We start from the raw sequence: 27,500 nt of genomic DNA on the forward strand, positions 1-27,500 counted from the left end.
AGGTTTAAGCAAGGTATGTTGCTAAGGATTATGATAGAACCCCATGACATGTGAGTACAAGTGTGGTATACTCAGAGTATTTGTATGAGTGCTTGCAGTGTTCTCTGCAGCAGTACTGCAATGTCATACACATATTTAACATTGGTGGTGTTCGGAGTCCCCTTCCCCCTCTTTCTAATTTGCAGATCACTAATGAGATCACCATGACGGTGCTTGAGATTTCTGCACATGCAGATCCCTACATTCCCTTGAAATTTAAGCTTAATCTGCTAGAAAAAAGACACATTTTTAGCCCTAATTTGCATATTATTGATGGAATCACCATGTGAAGAATTCTTAATCTGACCACCTTTAAGAATGTTCCCACCAAATTTTAGACCTATCTGCCTAGTAGTTTTTGAGTTTAAGTTTTTTCACAAAAATCACATTTTTTACCCAAATCACAGTGGTGATGAGATCATTTTGACTTGAACATTTTCCCAACTGAAAACCCAAGGTAATGGACCCACCAAATATCATGGCAATCAGTTCAGCAGTTTTTGACTTTAAGTTGTTTACACATACACACACACAAACACACACACAGACACACACTCAGAGAGACAGAGACAGACAGACAGACAGACAGGCAGGCAGACAGGCAGACAGGCAGACACTTAAATAGTGATGCCTATAGCAATATTGAACCTTATCAGTTCAGTTATGCTAAACAATTTAACGAGTGTTCTTTAGCACTTGAGCAGATTGTTTTAATTTTCGATCAATCATTCTCTTTATTTCAGTTAGTAGAGAAGTAACAAAGAGTATTGAATTCAAAGGAAGACATAAATTGTTGGGAAGAGGTTGGCTCAGATAGGATGTCAAAAGGAGAAGGCAAGACCTGTGGTGTCAGTATCATCAATGTGTATTAATCACGATGGAGAATCTACCTGTAGGTGTTTGTTAAATTAACCAAAACTTTGGATGAAAGACTTAATAAAAAGGACTATAATAATAAATCACAACAGACACAATTGTTGAAAGGTTTGTCGTCTCTGACAGAGTGTGAACTAAAAGTGTTGACTAGGACTACATGAAAGATATCGTATCCCTGTATTGACAGATAATACTAATACCTACATCCTAAGAACACAACAGGTTGAATATACCATACTGGACTGTTCTAATTTAACTTGTTTCATCAGTGGTTTAGTCTAGTTCCTATACAGTATCTTTATGATTTATACCTTCACTCACAGTATAGTGAAGGCTCTGACGAAAGATGTTAATTATGGCTCAACCCCATTGTGAGTAAATCATGAACAGCACATACCACTAGTAATAAAGGGGTGTCATCACTGCTCATTAAATATTAATTTGATACAGCTGTTTTTACAATGTCCAATGTCCAACCAGGACTCCACCGCCAGTAGAATTTAAACTAAACCACTTGGGGACTCAACAACATAATCATGTTTATATGAACGCTGTATGAAGGAGCACAGGAATGTGTGCTGATTAAGGGACTTTGACCAGACTGTGGTTAGGGTTTGAAACCACACTTTGGCATCCAGACTATCAGTGGGTTTGACTCCACAATTTTCCTTTCAGTTAGTTTTGCTTTTTAATACTATATACAATGGGATCTAATTATTAATATCAAGTGTAAAATAACACCACTTTAATTGTAATGTTAGCATGTGGACCTTCCAACTGTAGTCCATTTGTAAACAATGATGTCACAGCTAACAGTGTAATGAGATTGTCCCAACTGTAATTATCAATAACTGTAAGTGAGATATCCTTGTCTTATTACATATGTGTTTAATAACTGGTGTTTCATGACAATTGAACTTTTTACTTCACACTGACAACACTATTTACAGACTTATTGCATTTAGAGATACCTCACTGGGATGCTAATTAAAATAAATGTAACTGGTGCATTTATACACTTGATATGGGATGTCATAAACGATTGTGACTAGCAGTGAAAAACTTTGGTCTGATGTTAAGTTTTGTAATTTCTGAAAATATTGGAAATTAAAGACAAGTCACATAGAAGTCATGTTGACATTGTGGGAACATACAAAATTGTTTCATCATTATTTGGGGGAAATGATTGTTTATTGAAGTTAGCCAAAGTTACGCCTATTGAATTATAGGTTGTTCATTAAACTGACATTGATCTTTTGGCTTCTAAGAATATCTATATCTTAGCATGTATTCAAATTGTAATTATGACAACATGATTAGCAAATGTGGATAACAATCTGAGGCTACGTTTTCCCTGTGAATGGACTAGAAAAGCTGAGTAAATGGCAAAAATACAGACTTGTGCTGTTCTGTTTGCTGATAATATGTAGGGGGTGAGGTTTTGAAATCATTACGCAAAAAATCTAGAATATAACCTTGATAGAAAAATATATAAAAATAACTTGTTAATTCCATTGTCACTTGTAGTATTACTAATATTATAATATTGATATGTGTAAAACAAACAGTCTTTAAGCTCAGCTAACCCCTGTTTATCAGAAATAATTGCACACAGGAATCATTGAGTTTTATTGTAACACACCATATAACTATGTGCCAATCATTCAGTTTAGGGAGGTTATGATATTTGTGATAGCAGACTCCCCTGCTCCACCCACAAAAGACACATTTGTATGCTCTAATTTGCATATCACTGATAAAATCAGCATATCATCAGTACTTCTAAATCTAAACACTCCTAAGTACGTTCCCACCAGACCTAAAAACTGAACAGAAACAAATGGCTGAGCACCAAAACACCAAAATTGCTACTAAACTGCCGCCAAAAAGGGTGGGGCCCTCGCAGTCCGTAATTAACAATTTATCCCTAGAGAAATATACATATTACAGGTTAATCTGCTCAGTAGTTTTGGTATTATAGATTTTGACCCAAACCACACATCTCTGATGCAATCATTTTCTTTTGAACAATTTTCCATCTACATGCTCTATGTAATGTCCCATCAAATATCAAGGTAATCAGTCTTTCAAAAAATCTTTATTATGAGTTGTCTGTATTACCTCTTTTTTGACTTATAGAATCAATATATTGTTTTAACCATGGTGACTGGTTGAATTCTAATACTTTATGAACATTCTTAACATTCAAACCTAGATTGGTATATAACTGTATAGAACTATAGATATCTATAGTGTAAAACATTAATTTTTACCCCCTCAGTAGTAATGTATTTATCTTGAATTTTGTACAAAAGCCTACATTGGTATCTATAACTATAGATTTCTATATACCAAACTGTTCCCATTTTACTTCTGTAAGACCCACTCCTCTCCCAACAACTGACAATTCATTTACTATATGCCATATGGTTGTCAATGTCAGCAGTTATTTGATGACATGGTCTGATATTATGATACCAAACCCAACACCTAAGCCATTAATTTATGGTAACACTGGACTGTTCATTACCATGGTTACACATGATATAGTAAAAGTGAACTTGTTTTGATCATTTCATAACCATAGCTTATAACAATGTAAAGTACAGTGTCTACAATCAAAATAATATTAATTTAATTTTTGAGTGGTCACTAAGTGCCAACCTACAGGTTATTTCACAAGTAGTTTGCATATGATGTGGAGTGATAGGATGCCAAAATCACAAAATAATGCTAAACTACACAACATGATTAGTCAAAGTAAAATGTGACCCTCCCCTATCCCATTTTCTAAAATATGGCCCTTCTCCGAGAACTGATTTGTAAAAGGTGACCCCCCCCCCCTTCTCTTAATTCCACTGGCCATACCCCCCTTTAAATTACTGAAGGCTTCCTAATTTAACTTGTTCCATCAGTGCGTTTCACTCCATAATGTTTATTTAAATGAATTTATATCTTTAAAACTATATACAATGGAATCCAGTTGTCCTGAAACACAGCATTCTGTCATGACAAAAATAATATTCATATTGCTACATTTTACTGTCAGTCACAGAAAAAATCCTACCAACATTACTACTTGTGGTACATTTCTTTCTATGAGATACCAGTATTTAAGCAGATCATCACCAACTAAGTATATATTGTTACTCCATGTATGTTGACAATCTAAGACATTGGTAACCTATGCAAAATTATGTAGCAATGTTGATAACATTTTGGTTCTCTACATTGTAGATGATGAAATGTAGTAATTCTAGTATAAATGTTGACATCCTAGATGATAAATTTGTAGCATAGTAAGATTTTGTGTTGAACCACACATTGTTCTGTTTTAGGTTAACTGGTTTCTATTGTAACTTAAGACATTGTACAATTTTGACGAATGTCTTTGTCAGAACATATAACTGATGACATACAGTTCACAATTCTAAAAGTTGTCCACAAAACAAGTGTAAATTGTGTATCCTCACTCACTACCTCTACATGTTATTAATGATGTGTCATCAACATGTTCCCTCACAACACTTTTTGATATCAGGATTTACCTAAAGCATATGTACAGTTAGTTCCCCTCATGTTTGCTGCTGACAACCGTATGGCATATAGTAAATGAATTGTCAGTTGTGAGGAGAGAATTGGGTCTTACAGAAGTGACTGGCTTTGAATCTGCAGGTTGCAGGATTGAGCCCCATCGCTGCCGTTTGTTTCTGAGTGGCTAAAGTCCTTGGGCAAGATTTGAACCATGCATGTGCTTCAGTCACCCCAGCTGTATAATTGGGGACCTGGTAGGATAGAGGTTGCAGTTTGAATGCTTTAAACCTGTGCACTTATAAAGGCTGTAATGGAATGTATGCTCCCCAGGGAGTTGAGGAAGTATAAAGGGGCGTTGTGTCGCTATAGATCCATGCTAGGGGTAATAATTGTAAAGCGAGAAACAATCGTGTAATGTGTAATAGATACAGTTTAGGTATTGGTTAATATGTATTACTGATTAGGTACCCTCCCCACCCCTATGACACTGAATGGAGACATGTTTTAACAGGAATTAGTTGCAACAAAGATTTACCTCTGTGATTGAATGTAGAAATGGTTTAAAACAAATTAGTGACAACAAAGTGATACTAAAGAGTGTGTCGGTCACATAAAGGAAATGACTGGATTTTGGTAATTGAACGGGAAATTAAAATTCATGGTCAAAGGTCGAGGTCTGAAAAGTAAGTTTACACCAACTACATTGTAATGTAGGGATAGACTCTTAAAGTTGAATGAAGTCTCCACATATTAAAGCTTTTGACTTTTGCAGTAAATCATGATTGTCCATGTATATTCATTAAAAGTTATGTAAACACCAAAAGTAATGCATGCACTCTACATTTCTCTGCTTCTCTTGTTCTACATTACATTACTTTTAAACATACATGCTACAAACTCTATGCAAGACACAGCTTGATTTTGATAATTCAACTAACAGGTCAGGGTCAAAGGTCACTTTCTTTCAACAGAACTTGCAAGTGATTATATGGGCTTACACACTTGAATGGATGTTCTTTGTATTGAAGTTTTTACGTTATGCAACTTAATATATTGATTTATTACTCAAAATATGGCCACCATTCATTAAAAAGTTATATGAGCACTATAAAAATTATCCTTGTGTATATTTGTCTTCTGCTATATTAACGATGGACATGATTTAAAAGAAACTGGCAACAAATAAATATGACAAAGTGATAGTTGTGTAATAAGCAATAAATGGCTGAATTTTGATAATTGACCTTGAAGGTTATCAAGGTGAAAGGTCAATATCTTAAAAGAAAGCTTGTACCTGATAATAAAAGGGGTAGACACTTGAATGGAGTCTCTATGTATGATAGTTTTTAGTTATGTCATAAATATTGATTTTAAACTACTAATATGGTTGCCATTCAATCAAAATTGCATATGTTGCAAATAAAGTGATGTGTGTATGTACCATATGACCTGTCATATTTTTGGCAGGTTTGAAAGAAATTGGACAAGTCATCTCTGAGAAATAACATATTACAGATGCACGGTCAGTAGGATTGATGGACAGACAGACGGATGAAGGGAGGGATGAATACATGTACAGACTGTCGGACGGATGGAACCCACTCTAATAGCCCCATTCACAGGACTGCATATAAGGATAGCACCTTCGGCTGTATGTAAATTATTGACATTACAAATTGCAAAGTGGTTATTTAATTGTTTCATACTGTAAACTATTTTATACAACAAAATAAAATTTTACAAAATGCTGTTTTGTATACTTCTTTATTCAGAGGTAGGTCAGAATATCATCCCTTGGCCACGTTTTGGGATGATATCACGACCATACTGACAGAGTGTGAAATATTTGGCAGGATGGCAGAAATTACATGAGAGACCAAGTTGAGTGTATATTTCTGCTATCCTTTCAAAAGATTGTGTGGTTGTATATATCTCCCACCCCCCTAAAATATTATGCACCCTAATTTGATGTTGCTCTTTAAAATATCAATCTGTGAAACCATTGTTCACAAAAGCTGTTGCTAGGTATATTTGCATACATTTTTGGAATATTTATGCATTTGTCTATTAATCCCTGTCCCCCATGCCTAAAATCTCCCCCAACAAGTTTTTGTGAAAGCAACCTTAATATCAAATTGTAAGCTTTATTGAAAAGAAGTATCATCCAATCACACAAACAGACCTAGTAGAAGTGAGCCACCAATGCAATGGTGGTGAATTGTGTGTTTCTGAACTTTCTTTTACGTCTGTTCATATTGCTTGAATATAGTTGTAAATTAACTTTGAATAAACAAGGGTAATCCCCTAGGCTAATCACATCTCTAGTCTGTTACAAAAACATGTCAAAATATAACTCTATAGAATTTCTATAGTAGTCTACAAAATATCTATAAAATCTTTTTGTAAGGGGAGCTGATTTTTTTATGAAAATATGCCGGTACTTACCTGATCAAGTTAAATTATTGTAAAAATATTCTCTGAAAAAATCAATTGACCCCACATTGGGATGTGTGTATATGTCACAGAGTAGATAAATAAGATATTAGTCATATAAAATCAACTTACTCTATCAGCAGCATTTACTTGGGCCCCAGCTTTCAGCAACAACTTACAGATATCCAAATGCCCTCTCTCAGCTCCATAATGTAGACTTGTCCTCTTGTTGTCCTATAATTAAAAGACACATTATGTATTAATCCTCCTGTTATAATATTGCAATGTATTATATCAATAATATGTGAAAAATTACTTGAAATGTTTCCCAAGTCTCATTATTATTATATAGATTGGTTAATGTTCACATAGAAAAAACTATGTATTTAAAATTTGACTTTATTTGTATTTATTACATGTAATGTGTACTGTAAAAGTATTTATTTTGATAAAATACCTGTCAGAAGTCATTATAAGAATTGATGATATTTTTGGTAAAATCACAAACATTCCTAGACATGCACCTCAATAATATTCAAATTGGTCAAATGTGTCAATCATGGTACCATGTTCTGTGTGGTTCTTAATACATATTGTTACAGTGAATTGTACTTCTAAAAAAATAGTTTCTGTCATATACATGACATTATTATTATTATTATTATTATTATTATTATTATTATTATTATTATTATTATTATTATTATATAGATTGGTTAATATTCACATATTTATTCATTTGTCTATTCATCCCTGTTATCTTTACAATATACATAACAATTTGGCTGTTGCTATGGTCTTGTTGCTAGGGAAATGTGCATATATTTGTGAACATATATTCACCTGTTTAGAAATCCCTGTTATCTTTGCATGGCATAATATAATTTTGCTGTTGCTATGGGTGTGGTCTTGTTACTAGGCATATCTACATACAATTTAGCAATTCTCTTTCATTTCCCACCAGTGTTATTTTAGCATTGTCATTGTTTACCAGTTGCTATGGGCGTGGTCTTGTTGCTAGGCATATCTACATACAATTTAGCAATTTTCTTTCATTTCTCATCACCAGTGTTATTTTAGCATTATGCCATTGTTGACCTGTTGCTATGGGCGTGGTCTTGTTGCTAGGCATATCTACATACAATTTAGCAATTCTCTTTCATTTCCCATCACCAGTGTTATTTTAGCATTATGTCATTGTTTATCTGTTGCTATGGGCGTGGTCTTGTTGCTAGGCATATCTACATACAATTTAGCAATTCTCTTTCATTTCCCATCACCAGTGTTATTTTAGCATTATGTCATTGTTGACCTGTTGCTATGGGTGTTGTGTTATTGCTAGGCATATCTACATACAATTTAGCAATTCTCTTTCATTTCCCATCACCAGTGTTATTTTAGCATTATGTCATTGTTTACCTGTTGCTATGGGTGTTGTCTTGTTATTCAATCATTTGACAGGGGCATGGGCATTGTCATGGTTGCTTGGGCCAATTACGCAAGTATGACACACTAACAATTTTCAGACTAACAGTAACACTTTCAGAATCATAACCAAATTTCATCCCCTCTAGTTTGAGAGGTAAAGCTCAATATCAAATCACTTGCATCATCTACAAGACAGACAGACAGTCAGACAGACTGACAGACAGACAGACAGACAGACAGACAGACAGACAGACAGACATACTGACAGACAGACACAGACAGACACAGACAGACAGACAGACAGACACAGACACAGACAGACAGACAGACAGACAGACAGACAGACAGGCATTTTACCTTGAGCAAACTTGTAGTTCAGTGTTAAAGTTAGGTATACAATGGTTCCAAGCAACCTCAAGGACAGATTAATTAGAAGTTCAAAACTCCCAGCCAATCAATTTGAGTTGACCGATCATATAACCCAATTTGATCACTATAGCTGTGGCTGTTTGACATACTAGGTTGGGAATACCATCACTTTTCAAAACATTGGAAACCAAAAGTACACACAGTTACATGTACTAAACATAACACACTAAGATGGATTGAGCTACTTAACTGCAAGTAATGCAGTAATCGGGTTACGTGATTGGTTCATTCAAATTGAGTGAAGGGAGTTATGGACATCTAACGAGATTTTTCAATGCAAGATGGTAAGGCTTAGTAATCATCAGAATTGATGCCTTCCCGTTGACTATGATGTCAATTGCACCTGGTAAATATATGAGTTCTAAGCATGATTGTTCTACAAAGATGGATTTTTACTGATCAGAAGTCATATTAGCTCCAGTTTCACAACTTGAAAATATACTACTCGCATTTGGTAGGAATCATTGACATACCTTGGGGGGGGGGGGTATGTACAATTGTGACCATTTTGAATACAGGAAAACGTATAGTATTAGTAATTCTTGTAGTTGGTAATGATTTGCAATTGTGCGCTCTCTTGTTGATGCTTTTCAGAATTTATTTATTTATAGTTTGTTTGTCTTGTTTGTTTGTTTGTTTTCGTAAATATAACTAACTAAGCCTGAGTGCCCTGCGATTGTGGTTACCGGAGGTTCCCTTACAGTGGGTTGGGGCAGGGTCGGAAGATTTTTTGTCAAACCCCCAATTTATTTTAAGTACCCCCCCCCCCTTGCCATAGCCAAAAATGTTGATTTAGTATACTTCTGTTTCTGTATGAGTGTCTAGTTGAGGTTTTCCATTGTTTTCCAAATGGTCTCTGTGTTGTTTATTTCTTCATATCAGATGTACACCTATTACAGATTGGACGAACAGTTTTATTTATTTATTTTTTAAGTTTATGGCAGTTTCCGAGTTCACTATTTCTCGTGAGACTTCACAGTTTTTGCAACTTTATTATTTTTTATCGAATACGTAAAAAAAAGTTTAGATTCTGCAGTGAAAGCTAGGTGGGGGGGGGGGGGGTAACCGGAACCAAACAATTATTGTTATTTGGCCTCATCCTCATGTACATCCTGTACTACACAATGCATATATTACAAATCTATCTGGGTGAGACTGAGACAGTGAGAATGAAATGAAACAAAAATTAATATCCAGTAGTATTAGTAACAGAATGACATGACATGCCACACCTCAAGAAGTGTTTTTTCTAAAGAACTACTGATATATACTCAGGTATTTTATTGGGGGTTCCAATCAAGATATCATATTTTTACTAGATTAAGGCCCCTGGTTTCCAGCAAAATGAATGTACATGATACTAGCGATATGCAACTCTATGAAATTTTACTATATTAAGACCTCAATTACTGGGGTTTCAATCAAAAATAATGTACACAATACTAGTATGCAACTCTATGTAAATTTTATCAGATGTCCCCCATCTTGTTTATGCACATTTGCTGCATAGAGATTTGTTATCTTTTCGCTACGTTACTTGACTGTCTGGAAACCATGGTAACAAAAATGGGGAAATATCATAAAGCTGACAGAGTTTTCCATATATTTTACCATGGCAATATATTCGTTGGTGAGTGTATGTCAATTACAGCAACCGTATGTCTTGTGATGTTTTCCACCTGACCAACCAACCAACCAACCAACCAACCAACCAACCATTCCTGCCATGTCTCACATCACTCATCTTAATTCATACCCTGCTGTATATAGGTTACATAGGCTGACAGACCCCTGCATAGATACTATGATGAATACAGGACAGTGCCAACATGTTCTCCTGAATGGCTAGTAGATGGCTTTACAAACTATAAATACTTGTTTGGGGGCCAGCAATCAATTTTACAGGTCACCTATACTTTTCATCACTTCCCCAGGGAATAGAAAAAATATTCTGTGTATAATAACTAACAAAAAGCCTGTACGCATGTCTATTTGACCTTTGACCTAACATCTCATTTGACCTTTGACCTTATCAGCTGTATGTTTAGTACACAGCTTTACATGTTTTGTCTATACATATATAGTAAACAGCTGACTGTCTAAGTTCACTAAGTGACCGTCCATGTAATTTTAGTTCAAATACAATGTTTTAATATTTCATAGGTATTTGATTAGCCTGTGATCAGAATGGGTTATTAATCTTAACTTGCAGATTGAAAGCTTGATTTGTCATCACAAGGGCTGGACAAGATTGACAAGAGTACAATTATGGTTCAATCCTTGCCCACTAATTTTAGTCAAAGAATTGGCAGTGGTGAGGCTCACACCACCAACATACAGAAATCAAAGCTGACCAATTTATCAAAACAATCACTTCATTCCAATAAACTATAGTGCTATTAAGTTCACAACAATGTTTACTATAATTATATTGTATAACTTGTAAGTTACCTGAATTATTAATATTTCACATTCCTTGTATTGTTTTCTCCTTATACACTCTGTTCTACATTCTTAACTAATTTTTCTGTGTTTGTTCACTGTATCTGGGGCAGGGACCAGGACACTAATTTTTATGTGTTTGTTCACTGTATCTGGGGCAGGGACCAGGACAGTAATTTTTCTGTGTTTGTTCTCTGTATCTGGGGCAGGGACCAGGACACTAATTTTTATGTGTTTGTTCACTGTATCTGGGGCAGGGACCAGGACACTAATTTTTCTAGATGTTTCTTGCATTTGGGTAGGGACCAGGACACTAATTTTTCTAGATGTTTCTTGCATTTGGGTAGGGACCAGGACCCTAATTTTTCTCTGTTTGTTCACTGTATCTGGGACAGGGACCAGGACACTAATTTTTATGTGTTTGTTCACTGTATCTGGGGCAGGGACCAGGACACTAATTTTTCTCTGTTTGTTCACTGTATCTGGGGCAGGGACCAGGACACTAATTTTTATGTGTTTGTTCACTGTATCTGGGGCAGGGACCAGGACACTAATTTTTCTGTGTTTGTTCACTGTATCTGGGGCAGGGACCAGGACACTAATTTTTATGTGTTTGTTCACTGTATCTGGGACAGGGACCAGGACACTAATTTTTATGTGTTTGTTCACTGTATCTGGGGCAGGGACCAGGACACTAATTTTTCTAGATGTTTCTTGCATTTGGGTAGGGACCAGGACCCTAATTTTTCTAGATGTTCCTTGCATTTGGGTAGGGGCCAGGACCCTAATTTTTCTCTGTTTGTTCACTGTATCTGGGGCAGGGACCAGGACACTAATTTTTCTAGATGTTTCTTGTATTTGGGTAGGGACCAGGACCCTATAAATTTTTCTCTGTTTGTTCACTATATTTGGTGCATGAACCAGGACACCACACACCTACCAATGACTCAATGATGTTGAAGTACCTGTTAGTGATCATAAATGACTGGAAAGAATTCAACCTATTTTACAAAAGTTCAATGATACTGTACCGTACACGGACAATACAATGTATGTCAATAATAAATAAAACAAGTCATTGATGAGAATGACATATCCCCGCTATGATTGGGTTTTAAGGAATTATCACTGCCAGGCGGCCATATTGGATCATATCACAACAACAATGAATATGCACATGTATGTCATAGATCACTGTCCTAATACCAACTTTGAATGAGATATGTTCAAGCATGTCTGAGTTATGGCTTTGGACATGGAAAATTCACAAACAAAATGGCTGCAAGGCAGCCATATTGGATCGTATCACGACGATAATGGATATGCACATGTATGTCATAGAACACTGTCCTAATACCAACTTTGAATGAGATCTTTTCAAGCATGTCTGAGTTATGGCTTTGGACATGGAAAATTCACAAACAAAATTGCTGCCAGGCAGCCATATTGGATCGTATCACGACGATAATGGATATGCACATGTATGTCATAGAACACTGTCCTAATACCAACTTTGAATGAGATCTTTTCAAGCATGTCTGAGTTATGGCTTTGGACATGGAAAATTCACAAACAAAATGGCTGCCAGGCAGCCATATTGGATCGTATCACAATAACAATGAATATGCACATGTATGTCATAGAACACTGTCCTAATACCAACTTTGAATGAGATCTGTCAAGCATGTCTGAGTTATGGTTTTGGACATATAAAAATAGTAATCAACAGTTACCAAGTAGTCTCAATTATCATAGGTAAACAAATCGGATGCTACCTTTTGCCATGGTCTGTGTGGAACAAAACAAAATGAATATTAACGATATAATATAATAATATATAACTTTCAATTATTGCCATTTGCATAAAATGCATTGGAAATTGTGCTACTAAATGTCCAGCCCACTGCACTCATCTCAAACCGGAGTCATACCACAGGGAGCCCAGGAATGGTGTTATAAACAAACAAACAAACAAACAAATAAATAAATAAATAAATAAATAAATAAATAAATAATCAGATAAATAAATAAATAATAAATAAATAAACAGATAAATAAATAAATAAATAAATAAATAAATAAATAAATAAATAAATAAATAAATAAATAAATAAATAAATAAATAAAAATAAACAGAAAAACCTAAATAAATATACATGGGATTCTAAATGCCAATTGTCTTCAATTCACCAACATTCTGAGCCATGTAGCTATTATGGATAACTATCAATAAACATATATGTATGTATATACTGGTCTCTGAATGAGAGAATATAGGATATGTTTCTATATATACCATCTATATGTTGTTAGTATAAATAGAATATATAGAAACAAATAGTCTATTATTTCAATAGTACACAGACATGTATATACATATAGACATGTTTATAGACAGTTATCCATGAGTTTAAAATGATCTTTCATTTAACCATGCATATTTATTTATTCTTTATTTATTTACTTGTTTGTTTGTTTGTTTGTTTGTTCGTTTGATTGCAACACGGTTTCTGTGCTCCCTGTGCACAAACATGAAGTACATGAGGACGGGCAACTCACTTATCACCTGATCTTTTCGATCCAAGGTCAAGGTCATAGTCTAATTACACGGTCACCTCAATTTTTCACTTTTATCGAAACACCCACATTAGTTTTTTGCTATAAACTACTGCAGACTTGACCTGTAAGGCCGCAAATCAGATTGCAAATTATATAGTCTGTCATAAATATTGTAGCAAAAGTATATTTAGGGTTAACTTACTATGGGATAAGGGAACTGGTACCTTACAACCAAGTACTAAACTAAGACAGCTACTCATACTTTATTGACATCTAACACACAAAAACGTTCAACATTCATTACATATTGCCTCAAATTTGATATTGACAATCATTTGATTGGTAAGTTAGGAAAATATAGGATTGGTTAGCAAACTAGTAAACATTTTTTGAACTTGAGTTTAACTAATTTGACTTAACTTTATTGTTTATGAAGATTACAGTCAAGATCCCAAATTGGACTCAAGCTCAGAGTATATTCAAGCTCAGTGTATATTTAAGCTCAGAGTATATTCAAGCTCAGTGTATATTCAAGCTCAGTGTATATTCAAGCTCAGTGTATATTCAAGCTCAGTGTATATTCAAGCTCAGTGTATATTCAAGCTCAGTGTATATTCAAGCTCAGAGTATATTCAAGCTCAGAGTATATTCAAGCTCAGTGTATATTCAAGCTCAGTGTATATTCAAGCTCAGTGTATATTCAAGCTCAGTGTATATTCAAGCTCAGTGTATATTCAAGCTCAGTGTATATTCAAGCTCAGTGTATATTCAAGCTCAGTGTATATTCAAGCTCAGTGTATATTCAAGCTCAGAGTATATTCAAGCTCAGAGTATATTCAAGCTCAGTGTATATTCAAGCTCAGTGTATATTCAAGCTCAGTGTATATTCAAGCTCAGAGTATATTCAAGCTCAGAGTATATTCAAGCTCAGAGTATATTCAAGCTCAGTGTATATTCAAGCTCAGTGTATATTCAAGCTCAGTGTATATTCAAGCTCAGTGTATATTCAAGCTCAGAGTATATTCAAGCTCAGTGTATATTCAAGCTCAGTGTATATTCAAGCTCAGAGTATATTCAAGCTCAGTGTATATTCAAGCTCAGTGTATATTCAAGCTCAGAGTATATTCAAGCTCAGTGTATATTCAAGCTCAGTGTATATTCAAGCTCAGTGTATATTTAAGCTCAGTGTATATTCAAGCTCAGTGTATATTCAAGCTCAGTGTATATTCAAGCTCAGTGTATATTCAAGCTCAGTGTATATTCAAGCTCAGTGTATATTCAAGCTCAGTGTATATTCAAGCTCAGAGTATATTCAAGCTCAGTGTATATTCAAGCTCAGAGTATATTCAAGCTCAGAGTATATTCAAGCTCAGTGTATATTCAAGCTCAGTGTATATTCAAGCTCAGTGTATATTCAAGCTCAGAGTACAATGTATATTCAAGCTCAGTGTATATTCAAGCTCAGTGTATATTCAAGCTCAGAGTATATTCAAGCTCAGTGTATATTCAAGCTCAGTGTATATTCAAGCTCAGTGTATATTCAAGCTCAGTGTATATTCAAGCTCAGAGTATATTCAAGCTCAGAGTATATTCAAGCTCAGTGTATATTCAAGCTCAGTGTATATTCAAGCTCAGAGTATATTCAAGCTCAGTGTATATTCAAGCTCAGTGTATATTCAAGCTCAGAGTATATTCAAGCTCAGTGTATATTCAAGCTCAGTGTATATTCAAGCTCAGTGTATATTCAAGCTCAGTGTATATTCAAGCTCAGAGTATATTCAAGCTCAGAGTATATTCAAGCTCAGTGTATATTCAAGCTCAGTGTATATTCAAGCTCAGTGTATATTCAAGCTCAGTGTATATTCAAGCTCAGTGTATATTCAAGCTCAGTGTATATTCAAGCTCAGTGTATATTCAAGCTCAGAGTATATTCAAGCTCAGTGTATATTCAAGCTCAGTGTATATTCAAGCTCAGAGTATATTCAAGCTCAGTGTATATTCAAGCTCAGTGTATATTCAAGCTCAGAGTATATTCAAGCTCAGTGTATATTCAAGCTCAGTGTATATTCAAGCTCAGTGTATATTCAAGCTCAGAGTATATTCAAGCTCAGTGTATATTCAAGCTCAGAGTATATTCAAGCTCAGTGTATATTAAAGCTCAGTGTATATTCAAGCTCAGTGTATATTCAAGCTCAGTGTATATTCAAGCTCAGTGTATATTCAAGCTCAGTGTATACTCAAGCTCAGTGTATACTCAAGCTCAGTGTATACTCAAGCTCAGTGTATACTCAAGCTCAGTGTATACTCAAGCTCAGTGTATATCCAAGCTCAGTGTATATTCAAGCTCAGTGTATATTCAAGCTCAGTGTATATTTAAGCTCAGAGTATATTCAAGCTCAGTGTATATTCAAGCTCAGTGTATATTTCATTCCTGATACTTACCAACACAAGTTTGTAACCAGGACTAAAGTCGAGATACAGAATTATGCAAAAAACGAAATTGCTATATATCTAAATGTCTCAAAGCACTATAGATATGATGCAAGTGTCTGTACATTTGTCTTAGTGGACTGGTAACTCACTGATACATATGTTTTTAGATAACGGGTGATCATATCTCATTTTGAGGTTTTACATACTGTTAAAGGATTGTTGACAATGCTTCTCCTGTTGCTTCTAGATAGTATTTGTGATATAGATTATAGTCTATAAGGATGTTGTTTTCATAGTTTTTTTCTCATTACAGATATTTCAGACAGATTTTGTGCGAGAAATCATTAATCTTTCTGATTAGTCAATTTTTTTTTATTTTGTTGAGGATTTCTGTGTGATAATTTGGATATTCATGGTAGAGATTAAGTTGAAATTGTCAGTATTTTCAAATTCCTGGGTATTCATCTTTCACATCGACAGTTTTGGCAAAGAAATACTGAACACCTCATAAAGAAAGCACAACAGTATCTTTATCTTATCAAACACCTACATTTAAGGACATTTCAAACGAGTCATGGTTGTAATTTAAAGCTTTTTTTGAAATTGTTTCATGTTAATCCTGATATTTTGTTAATCCTGATATTTTGTTAAACCTGTGATTTATGCATTGGTTTAGCCTGTGTTTTATTATCTATATACATTATTTTATATAAAACAAAACTAATCTATCAGATCTATCCTGAAAATTGGGATAATATATAAAATCTGGCAATTATTTTTAAAATCCAATATTCGTATAAAACTTGAACGTATTAATTATCTGGAAATAAGTCTACATGTTCTAGTCTTTTGGAAAACAGTTATTATCAGATGTCAAATGATATCTCTTTATTCTAATTAAAGGCTAACTCACTTATCCGTAAATTTTCGAATTGTTCATATTTAATTTGATTTTAGACTCAAAGAGAGTAACAATATTTTAATTACAGCATCTTTATCTGATTTTGTGATTTTTTTACAGTAAAGTTTAGAAAGGATTCTTGATGGATTGCTTTATAAAACTATGTACTGTAAATTAAACTTTTTTTCTTTTTTTTTTCTTTGTTTTTGTGAAATGTTATTAGTTTATGAGCTGGTTCTTAAAATAAAACATTATTATTACTATTATTATCAATTTATTATCATTAGTTACTATACTTACATTATAGTTATTATCATAGTGGTGTGTAGAACAGACCAATGGTGTTTTTACCGCTGTTACGGAATACAGAGCACTGACACGCTTATGTTACAACAATGTGTGTGGAGGTATACTGTAAAGTGCTACTTAATGCCCAGCCCACTGAACTCATCTCAGCCAGGCATCATATGATAGGGAACCCAGGAATGGTGTTATAAACAAAACAAAATAAACAAACAAAAAAACAAACAAACAAACAAACAGACAGACAAACAAATAAATAAAACAAATAAATAAATAAATAAATAAATAATAAACAGAAAAAACTAAATAAATATACATGAGATTCTAAAGTAATGGATAACTATCAATAAACATATATGTATGTATATACCGGTCTCTGAATGAGAGAATATAGGATATGTTTCTATATATACCATCTATATGTTGTTAGTATAAATAGGATATATAGAAACAAATAGTCTATTATTTCAATAGTATACAGACATGTATATACATATAGACATGTTTATAGACAGTTATCCATGAGTTTAACATATTTCATTTACCCATACATATTTATTTATTCTTTATTTATTGATTTGTTTGTTTGTTTGTTTGTTTGTTTGTTTGTTCGTTAGATTGCAACACAGTTCCTGGGTTCCCTGTGCACAAACATGAAGTACATGTAGTGTGTTCTTACCTGTGTCATTCATAATTTCAGTACTAAACTGATAATTTACTAAAACCCCAATTTGTTCTTGTTTTATAACATACACATATGTATTTAATTTTGTTCCACACATTTTTGCTCTGTCAATTTTTAATAAGACTGTTGATATTACATTGCACCAGGCCTTGATATCATTGAGTTTAGTCCAAAATGTTGACCAATGCTTGAATTTCATGGTATTTTACTAGCCTATACTTTAGTTTACTATTAAGTTAAATGGAAATACTCAACTGACATTTTCCTATGCCATTAAAACAGATTCACATTTATTGACCAGATTGGGTTGAAATTTGATGGCAACATTCTTAATACATGATTATCTCATTAGTGATATGCAAATTACAGGTGTAGCCAACGAAGCTGTTCGTGCAAATAGCTTCTTCAATGTGCGGGCAATTTCCAAGCTTGGCCAGAGGGAGGGGAAAAATAACCCTGCCAGTATTTCAGTTGGCAACATATATTTCAGCTGTAAGATATGGGGAAAGGGGAAGGCAGTGGGCAAATTTTTTTTTTTTTACAATATTCACAAGAGGCAAATTAATTGTGTAATATAATAATTTATGTTTGACCACGTATGTCATCGAAACTGGTGAGGCAGTGCATTGAGATTGCAGCACAATCTAATATGTCAACTGACAACTGTCAATACGTATATATTAGAAGGAGAAACTATTTGCTGCGAGTATATCAAATAGCATCCTGAGTAAATTTAACATTAGGGCTTCTATGAATAGTGGACAGATGCCATATGTCTTGTAGAGGGTAGCGAAGAGAGAGGAAACTTTGGTGAAAATTGTGGGGAGCGGGCAGTGGGCAGGCACATCTGTTGGGAGGACAGGTTGTGTAATATCGCAGTGGGAGGGCTGATACGTACAGCTTTCACTTTCCTCTCCAATCTTGAATCAAATGTAAAAAGTGTTTATTAGCTATGTTTTAACTTTCTGAAATAATTTCAGAAAAATGACTCATTTGCTGCACCTGAAATTACGTCTAAAAACGAGTTTTTTGTCTAAAATCTATCATTCTAAAATACCTAGCAGATTGGGCAGGAATTTCATAGGGCTGCCTCTGGAGAGGTGTAGATGAAGCTGCATTCACAACATGCTGATTCCATTAGTGATATGCAAATTAGGTCTAACCATTTTTATAGAGTGCCAATGGCGTTGTAGCACAACTGTTGATGATACAGTTTAATTATCTGTAATGATTAACATGGTCTTCTTGCTAGACATACATTCTTTGAAGATTTATTCCCATGCCTTCCCATCCATGGTGTTAATGTTATACCTGCTATATACAACATCATTTAAATGTTACTATGGGCACTATCTTGTTTCTCGGCATACAATTTCGCAATGCTCATTTACCTTCCCATCACCAGTGTTATTTTGGCATTATATGTCATTGTTTACCCATTCCTATGGGCGTGGTCTTGTTGCTAAGGGCATTTACATATTCTACAATAATGTATATTCACTTGCCTACTCATCCTTGTTATAATTGTCAAGGAACCTATCATTTGACTGTTGCTTAGGGTGTGGTCATGGTTGCTAGGGCCAATGACATATTAAGTATGATACATTCACAATTTGCAGATTAACAGTAACACTTTCAGAATCATAACCAAATTTCATCTCTAGTAGTTTGAGAGGTAAAGTTCAATACCAAAATCACTGCATCATCTACAAGACAGACATACAAACAGACAGACAGACAGACAGACAGACAGACAGGCATTTTACATTGAACCAAAGTGTAGTTCAGTGTTCAAGTTAGGTAGGCACGGTTTCCAAGCAACATCAAGGAGAGATTAATTCTAGTACCATTCACACACAATTGTTACATTGTGTTAAGTAACCCATACAAAATGTTAATAGTTTAATTGGATCAATAAAACAATAATCTATGTATACTCTTTTTGCCTGACTGGCATTTCAACTAAAAAAACAAGTTTTTTTAGCCCTAATTTCCACATTTCTAAAGAGATCATCATGATTGTAATTAATATCACCTGATCTGTACATCCCCAGAAACATCCTATTTCAGCGAAATCAACCGAAGTACTTTTGGAATTATAGACTTTTGACTAACCTTAATTTGCATATCACTGATGGGATCATCATGTCATGAACAAATCTAAATTTACACCCACTACATAACGTTCCCACCAAATTTCAGGCCAAGCTGCCCAGTAGTTTTGGAGTTTAAGTCTTTGGACTAAAAATCACATTTTTTCACTTAAAATGCACATCTCTGATGCAATCATTTTCATTTGAACAATTTTCCATCTAGACACAACAAGTAATGTCCCCGCCAAATACCAAACAAATCAGTCTGGCGGTTTTTTACTTTAAATCATTTACACACACATACACACACACACGCGAGCGTGCGAGGCGCACGTGCGCACGCACACACATACATACACACGCATTTCTCGATGACTCTAGCACCAATTAACCTAGTTCAGTTGTGCTAATAAAATTTTGTATCTTTAAACTGCATGGTGAATGGAGTTAAAATTTAGTAGGGATGGTTTCTGGAGGTGTTATTCTGCAGGTGTTGTTGAAAACATTTTGACACAATTGGTTCTAGCAATCATGTCCACGGCCTTAGCTATACAGTGATGCATATTACAAAGACAACAACAGGTATAGGTAAGTAAGTGAATACGGATTCAAAAATACGTATGCAAATATGCCTACCAACAGGACCACGCCCATATCAATGGCTGAATGGTGGTTTTTATTGCAAATATTAAAACTGGAAAGGGTAGGCAAATTAATCAATATTCAAAAATGTATGCAAATGTGCCTAGCAACAAGGCCACAGCGACACCAACAGCCAACTATTAGTTGTGCTACAATGCCATTGGCGGTATTTTTATTTTTCGAAATGCTTGAGAAGATAAATAAATTAAACAAGTTTAACATTGTTATTTTTCTAATACTATTCACTGTCAAATCTAAAGTAACACATTTATATTTAAATGATTGCAGTGATGCATTTTTCACTTCTATTGGTATATAATGGAGTATTAAATGATCTCAGGGGAACTGTTTATGTGATTTATTACTATTGTACTAGACATGTATCACAAGACAGATATGCTTAAGAACAGTCACCACCACAAACACAATGGACAATATATTGGAGACCTGCTTTCAGACATGCATGACTGTGCATTGTCCATGACATCCCTTCCTACAATCACAACATCACAAAATGTTGCTGTCATGTTTTAGAAGCCTCTGGTAGAAATGCCCAACACATATCCCATCAACACTTCTCATTTTACTTCCATCCTTATTCGCTCTTGATCTGCTACCATCATCTGGACACAACAATGACCAGAGTGGTAAAGATCTCTGTCTCTGTCAGTCAGTCTGTCTGTCTGTCTGTCTGTCTGTCTGTCTCTCTGATCTCTCTCTGATATATATACATGACTCTGTATAAATACTCCATTTGCATACTTTATAAGGGAGCCTTCAGTAATTATGAGGGAGGGGGGATTTAGGGTATGTCTGAGCTGTAAAATGTGACCCTCCCCCCAATCCCAAGTTCTAAAATGTGACCCTCCCCCATCTCAAAATGATAAATTCACTGATAGATGGATGGATGGAAATTATGTGGACAGATTAAAGGGACAGTAGCTGTAACTTTTGATGATTTTTTCAGTATGTTTTGTTCTGTGTATCAACTACAGTTTTTAGTTTCTTGTTCTACTCCATAAGGCACATTGAAACACTCCTGTGTTTGGTAAATGCTTGTAAACACAGTCTGTATATGTACACACTGCATTATTATTTTTGAAAAGTGAATTTTAGTCTGAACCAAAATTATCAACAATAACAGTGCACTTTACACATACACAGGCTGTGTTGACAAGCCAAATACAGGGTATCAACATGTTTTAAGGAGTAGAACAAGAAACTGCACTGAATTGACACACATATTACCTGTGAAATTCTAAAACATGTTGAGTACTGTTTATTACCGTTTTTAACGGTAATTCCAGTGAAAATAAAATATTCTTCACTATTTTCTGCTCAATGGACATTCTCACGAAGCAAGATATTATGAAGCCAATGACTGGTTTCAGCATGTATGTGATACAGGTCAATCTTTGCATATGTGGCTCATATGCACATTTTGCGGTTATATGACAATGTATAATGTATTTTAAAACAATGAGCAATGCTGATATAACGAAATATATCACATCATGTGAAACTTGCTGAACAAATGAATCCAGCCAGTGCAAGGAAACAATGATGAACCACACAGACCATGGCAAAAGGTAGCATCCGATTTGTTTACCTATGATAATCAAGACTACTTGGTAACTGTTGATTACTATAGCAACTTTTATGAACTGGATAAACTTCCCGACACCAAATCTTCAACAGTTATAAGGAAAACAAAACAGCCCTTTGCTCGATATGGAATCACAGAAGAGTTAGTTTCCGACAATGCCGGACCACAATACATCTCTACTGAGTTTGCAACATTCTCAAAAGTATGGGACTTTGAATATCTTACTATCAGCCCATACAAGAGCAAGGCAAATGGTAAAGTTGAAGCAGCTGTCAAGATAGCCAAACAACTCCTGAGGAAGTGTAAGAAATCCAACAGTAACATTCACCTCACACTACTGCATCAACGCAACAAAGAAGCTCAAATCAAGCACAACACCTAATGAACCATAGGACTAGAACACAAGCAGTATACTATGACAGAAACTTAGATGATATCCCAGTGTTAGAAGAAGGTGATGTGGTTAGAATGAAACCGTTCATTCTAGGAAAAAAGAAATGGCCAAAAGCCATTGTCACACAGCGTTTGGATGAAAGATCTTAAGAAGTTGAGTCATCCAACACAACTTATCGACATAGCAGACCACACCACAAGAAAATAATGGAACCAGCAGATTCTAAAGACTTGGGAGAAACAAACACGACATCTCATACTCCCAATATCATCAAACCACCACTGTCTACAAGGAGTAATTCTGAACGGTCCAACTGACCTGATGTCAAGGAAGCAACGTCATTATCACCTAAACCAATAGTTGCTACACCACCCAAGTCACCAATGAAATCCAGAAGTGGCCATGTAATATAACCACCATCCTACTGGAAAGACTATGCAACTTAAGAATACTCAACTATGTGCTATATTGTGTTCTACACAGTTCTAGGACAAATGCCCCCACACAAATGCCCCCATAGGACAAATGCCCCGGACCTATCCCCCCCCCCCCCGGTAAACTGTCATTGCCTATGAATAGAGATTAAAAAAATCCAGATTTTGGGAGTACACTTAAAATATGGTTTTTATCACTTTTATTGTATAACGGATAAATAGACTGCAGATGTTCAAAAAATGTTGAATTCGACCAAATAAAGCATGCTTTGATTTTATCACTTTTTATTGTATTATTACCAAAAGCGTGCTTATAAAGTGATTTCGGGTGGTGTACTTATGTTAAAAATGACTTAACTCAAACACAGTCATTGTTATATACACAAACACATTTTATTTCAGACATTAGACTGAAATTGTGATGACAATAAAGACAAATACAAACAACAAAGTGTGATAAACGTGGGATTTGATTTTTAAGTAAGGCAGTTAATAGAAATTACTTATGAGTAGAACTCCAGAATCTTATTGCATAAATACTAAATATTATAACTATAATATTGAAAATTGGAGGTTGTGGACTTATTCCCCTAACAATGCCAAGCACATGACAATTCTTGAAATCGGCAACAATTTGTGTAGAACTCTGGAATCTGATTGCATATAAATACTAAGTGATAAAACCATATTTTTCATTTTAAATACACTGCCTGAAATCACGTGTTTCAATCGCACTATAGTAGAAATGCTAAGAAACCCTAAAAAACATGCATATTGATTCTCTTAAGTTACCAATAATATGTATCTTAATGAGGATGTAACTTGCTCTCTCTCTCTCTCTCTCTCTCTCTCTCTCTCTCTCTCCCCAACATGTTATCAGTCTTATAAGAATACAACAGTCGTTATAATGCTCTAACAATCTGTGTTTGTGTTATTTATTTATAGCCATCCACAATTAAAACAAGTTTTACCATGGAAGTATCACCTACCATTCTAGAATGGTAAACTCCAAACAAATTTGTCTTTACAGATGTCACATACATGTACATGTGTAATCTTATTGAATATATATTTTAATGAGCCATTTGTGATAGTTTTGATTAGAATGGAATTCAATGCAAGGATTGCATGTCTTGTTAAAACAATATTACAGAGTTTGTTGCAATACAGAAATGAATCATTTATACCATTCAGGTATCCCCCCTTATACCTCAATGATAATATTACCTTAACTACCATGCTCATAACTAGTGAAATCTCACAAAGGTGTAATAGACCATGTATTTGTTGAGAGACTATAACATGAACCAATATGATGAACTGACAAATCCCATTTTAATATAATTACATTATCATTTCAAATCTAAAAGGGACAGCACCTCCTTCCCTGAGCTTTACCATCTATTTAGTGTAAATGGGTTTGTATATTGACATACAAATGTAATTATCCAAACACTCCAAAAACTGTCAAATGAACCTTCTTCTTTTTTTTCAACATTTTAAAGACTCAAGCATCACAACTACACCAAAGTCAATTGTTCGTCAGTTAACAGTTACACAAGCCAATATCAAATGTTGAATACAACTTAAATATGTTTACATTCTTCAGATATTTTGTGATGTAATCTAACAGGATTTCACTTACGCTATGTTTTAATTAGACATGATAACTGACAAGACTATCTATCATAACATCTATGTAGACCACAATAACAAAACTATTGGAAAAAAAGTTACAAGTACTGAATACAACTTTTGTCAGAAGAGCAAAACACTTCCTTGTTAAATAACCAGAAAGAGTTTTGAAAAGAATCAATATCTGTGACCCTGTCATATTCTTACCCAGTTTTATAAGAAAGAGATGACAGTAATATATCATCATTTATTTTGTGTACTATATAATACGCTGAAGAATATTCATATGATTTTAGATTTTTTTTCCAAGGATCAGTTTCACAAGAATAATATATTAATCCACTATAACTGTATACATTAATTTTGACAAATATATCTCGGCTAATGATAAAAAATTATAATATAATGAATGTTCTCTAGCACTTTAGGGGAGGGAAGGGACAGGGGAAATCAGGCCTGGACTGTTACGTAAAAGGTGACCCTCCTCAGATTCTGTTGAGCCAAAAGTGTCCTGCCCTAAATTTCCTTCCTTAAAAATATGGCCCTTCCCCAGTTAAATATTTTTAAAACATGGTTTGAATGCTGTCAGACATGGAAAGGGACTGGAATCAATTGGTTTAAAAGAAGTAATCCCACTGCTTCCACCACATTGAAAGTTTTAAAGGCATTGGTTATTTCTCCAACTACTACTACCACAGTATATTTGTGTCAACTTATTGCATTAATCAGTACCTGTGTTTGGATTTCAATGACTGAGTTGCAGGCCAGAACATTAACTCCAAAATACTAGTTGGCTCCAAATGTTGTCATTGGGACTGTCAACATATCTAAACATTATCCCTAATACCTTACCCAACTGTTCCCGTTTTACTCCTGTGAGACCCACTTCTCTCCTCACAACTGATAATTAATTCACTATATGCCATATGGTTGCCAGCAGCGGTTTGATGATATGGTTTGATATGATATCTAACCCTAAACCAAAATTTAAGGCAACATTGGGTTGTTCATTACCATGGTTACAAGGGTGATATAGTAAAAGTGAAATAACAATGGAAAGATAATATTAATTTTTATGGCTCACTAATTGTACCCGTACCAACTATATTGTATGGTTAGGCTGTTTATTACAAGGATGTTATAGTAAAAGTTAAATATGTTTTGAGCACCTCATACCCATAGCTAACTACAATATTATTTGTTGAGGGTCACTAAGTGTTCACTTACTGGCTATTTCGCATGGTGTTTGCATACAATGCGGAGCAATATAGGATGTCAACAACACAAAATAATGCTAGACTAGACAATACCATTAGTCAAAGTGAAATGTGTTGCTCCCCTCATCTCATTTCCTAATATATGGCCCTCCCCAAGAAATGATTTGTAAAAATACCGCCAATGGCATTGTAGCACAATTGTAGTTTTTAAAAATGTTTATCCATATGATAGTCCATGCTAACAATAGGTGTTCATTTGCTGAATGACTACCCAGTTGCCTAGCCAACCATGTTGCTATCTTTGCGATATACGCTATCATTTGGCTGTTACTATGGGCGTTGTCATGTTGTTAGATATATTTGCATACATTTTTGCATTTTTTGTTCACTTGTGTATGAATTCCTGATATTATCTTTGCAAAATATATCATCATTTGGCTGTTGCTATGGGCGTGGTCTTCTTGTTAGACATATTTGCATACATTTTTAAATGTTTATTCATTTATCTTTCAATTTCTGTTGTTATCTTTTCAATATACGTGATTATTTGGCTGTTGCTATGGGCGTGGTCTTGTTGCTAGGCAAATTACGTACATTTTTGAATGTTTATTCAATCGTGTATTATTCCGTTATCTTTGTGAAATACACGACCATTTGGCTGTTGCTAAGGGCGTGGTCATGGTTGCTAGGGATATTTGCATACATTTTTTGAATGTTTACTCACTTGCCTACCAGATGTTATTATTTTTGACCAATATATACTGCCATTTGGTTGTTGCTAAGGGCGTGGTCATGGTTGCCAGGGCCAATTGTGTCAAAATATTTTGAAGGAAATCTGCATAATAACACTTCTAGAAACATCTCACCAAGTTTCAGTCTCATTGACCAAGTACTTTGTGAGATAGAATTTTTTCACTCAAAATTAACATTTTCACACCTAATTTGCATATCACTCATGACATCATTGTATCCTTAATACTTCTCCATCTATACATCCCCAGATGCATTCCCATTAAATTTCAGCCCAATCTGCTCAGTATTTTTGGAATTATTGATTTTTGACCAAAAAGACACATGTTTAGCCCTAATCATCATGTCATGAACAAATCTGATTTTATCACACCCCTTAAGAATGTTCCCACCAAATTTCGCACCAAGCTGCCCAGGAGTTTCTAAGTTTGAGTTTTTTTCAACAAAAATCACATTTTTTTTACCCAAATCACACACCTGTAATGCGATTATTTTCATTTGAACAATTTCCCAACTAGACCCCACAAGTAATGTCTCCACCAAATACCAAAGCAATCGGGTTGACAGTTTTTGAGTTTAAGTAATCCACACACATACACAGACAGACACCGCTCGATGCCTATAGCACTACTGAACCTACATTGTAGTTCAGTTGTACTAAAAAGAG

General features: G+C 34.6%; 1 protein-coding gene across 1 annotated transcript in view; it reads right to left on the bottom strand.

Annotated features, from left to right (window-relative positions):
* LOC144450382 (uncharacterized) overlaps positions 1 to 27,500 on the bottom strand; it is a 318,500-nt gene that overhangs the window by 93,661 nt on the left and 197,339 nt on the right. The window contains exon 11 of the mRNA XM_078140985.1: positions 7,015 to 7,116. Within this exon, the coding sequence (XP_077997111.1) occupies positions 7,015 to 7,116 (102 nt within the window). The remainder of the gene's footprint in view (positions 1 to 7,014; positions 7,117 to 27,500) is intronic.

The sequence above is a fragment of the Glandiceps talaboti genome, chromosome 19 (assembly GCF_964340395.1).
Source record: "Glandiceps talaboti chromosome 19, keGlaTala1.1, whole genome shotgun sequence".
Classification (NCBI taxonomy): Eukaryota; Metazoa; Hemichordata; class Enteropneusta; family Spengelidae; genus Glandiceps; species Glandiceps talaboti.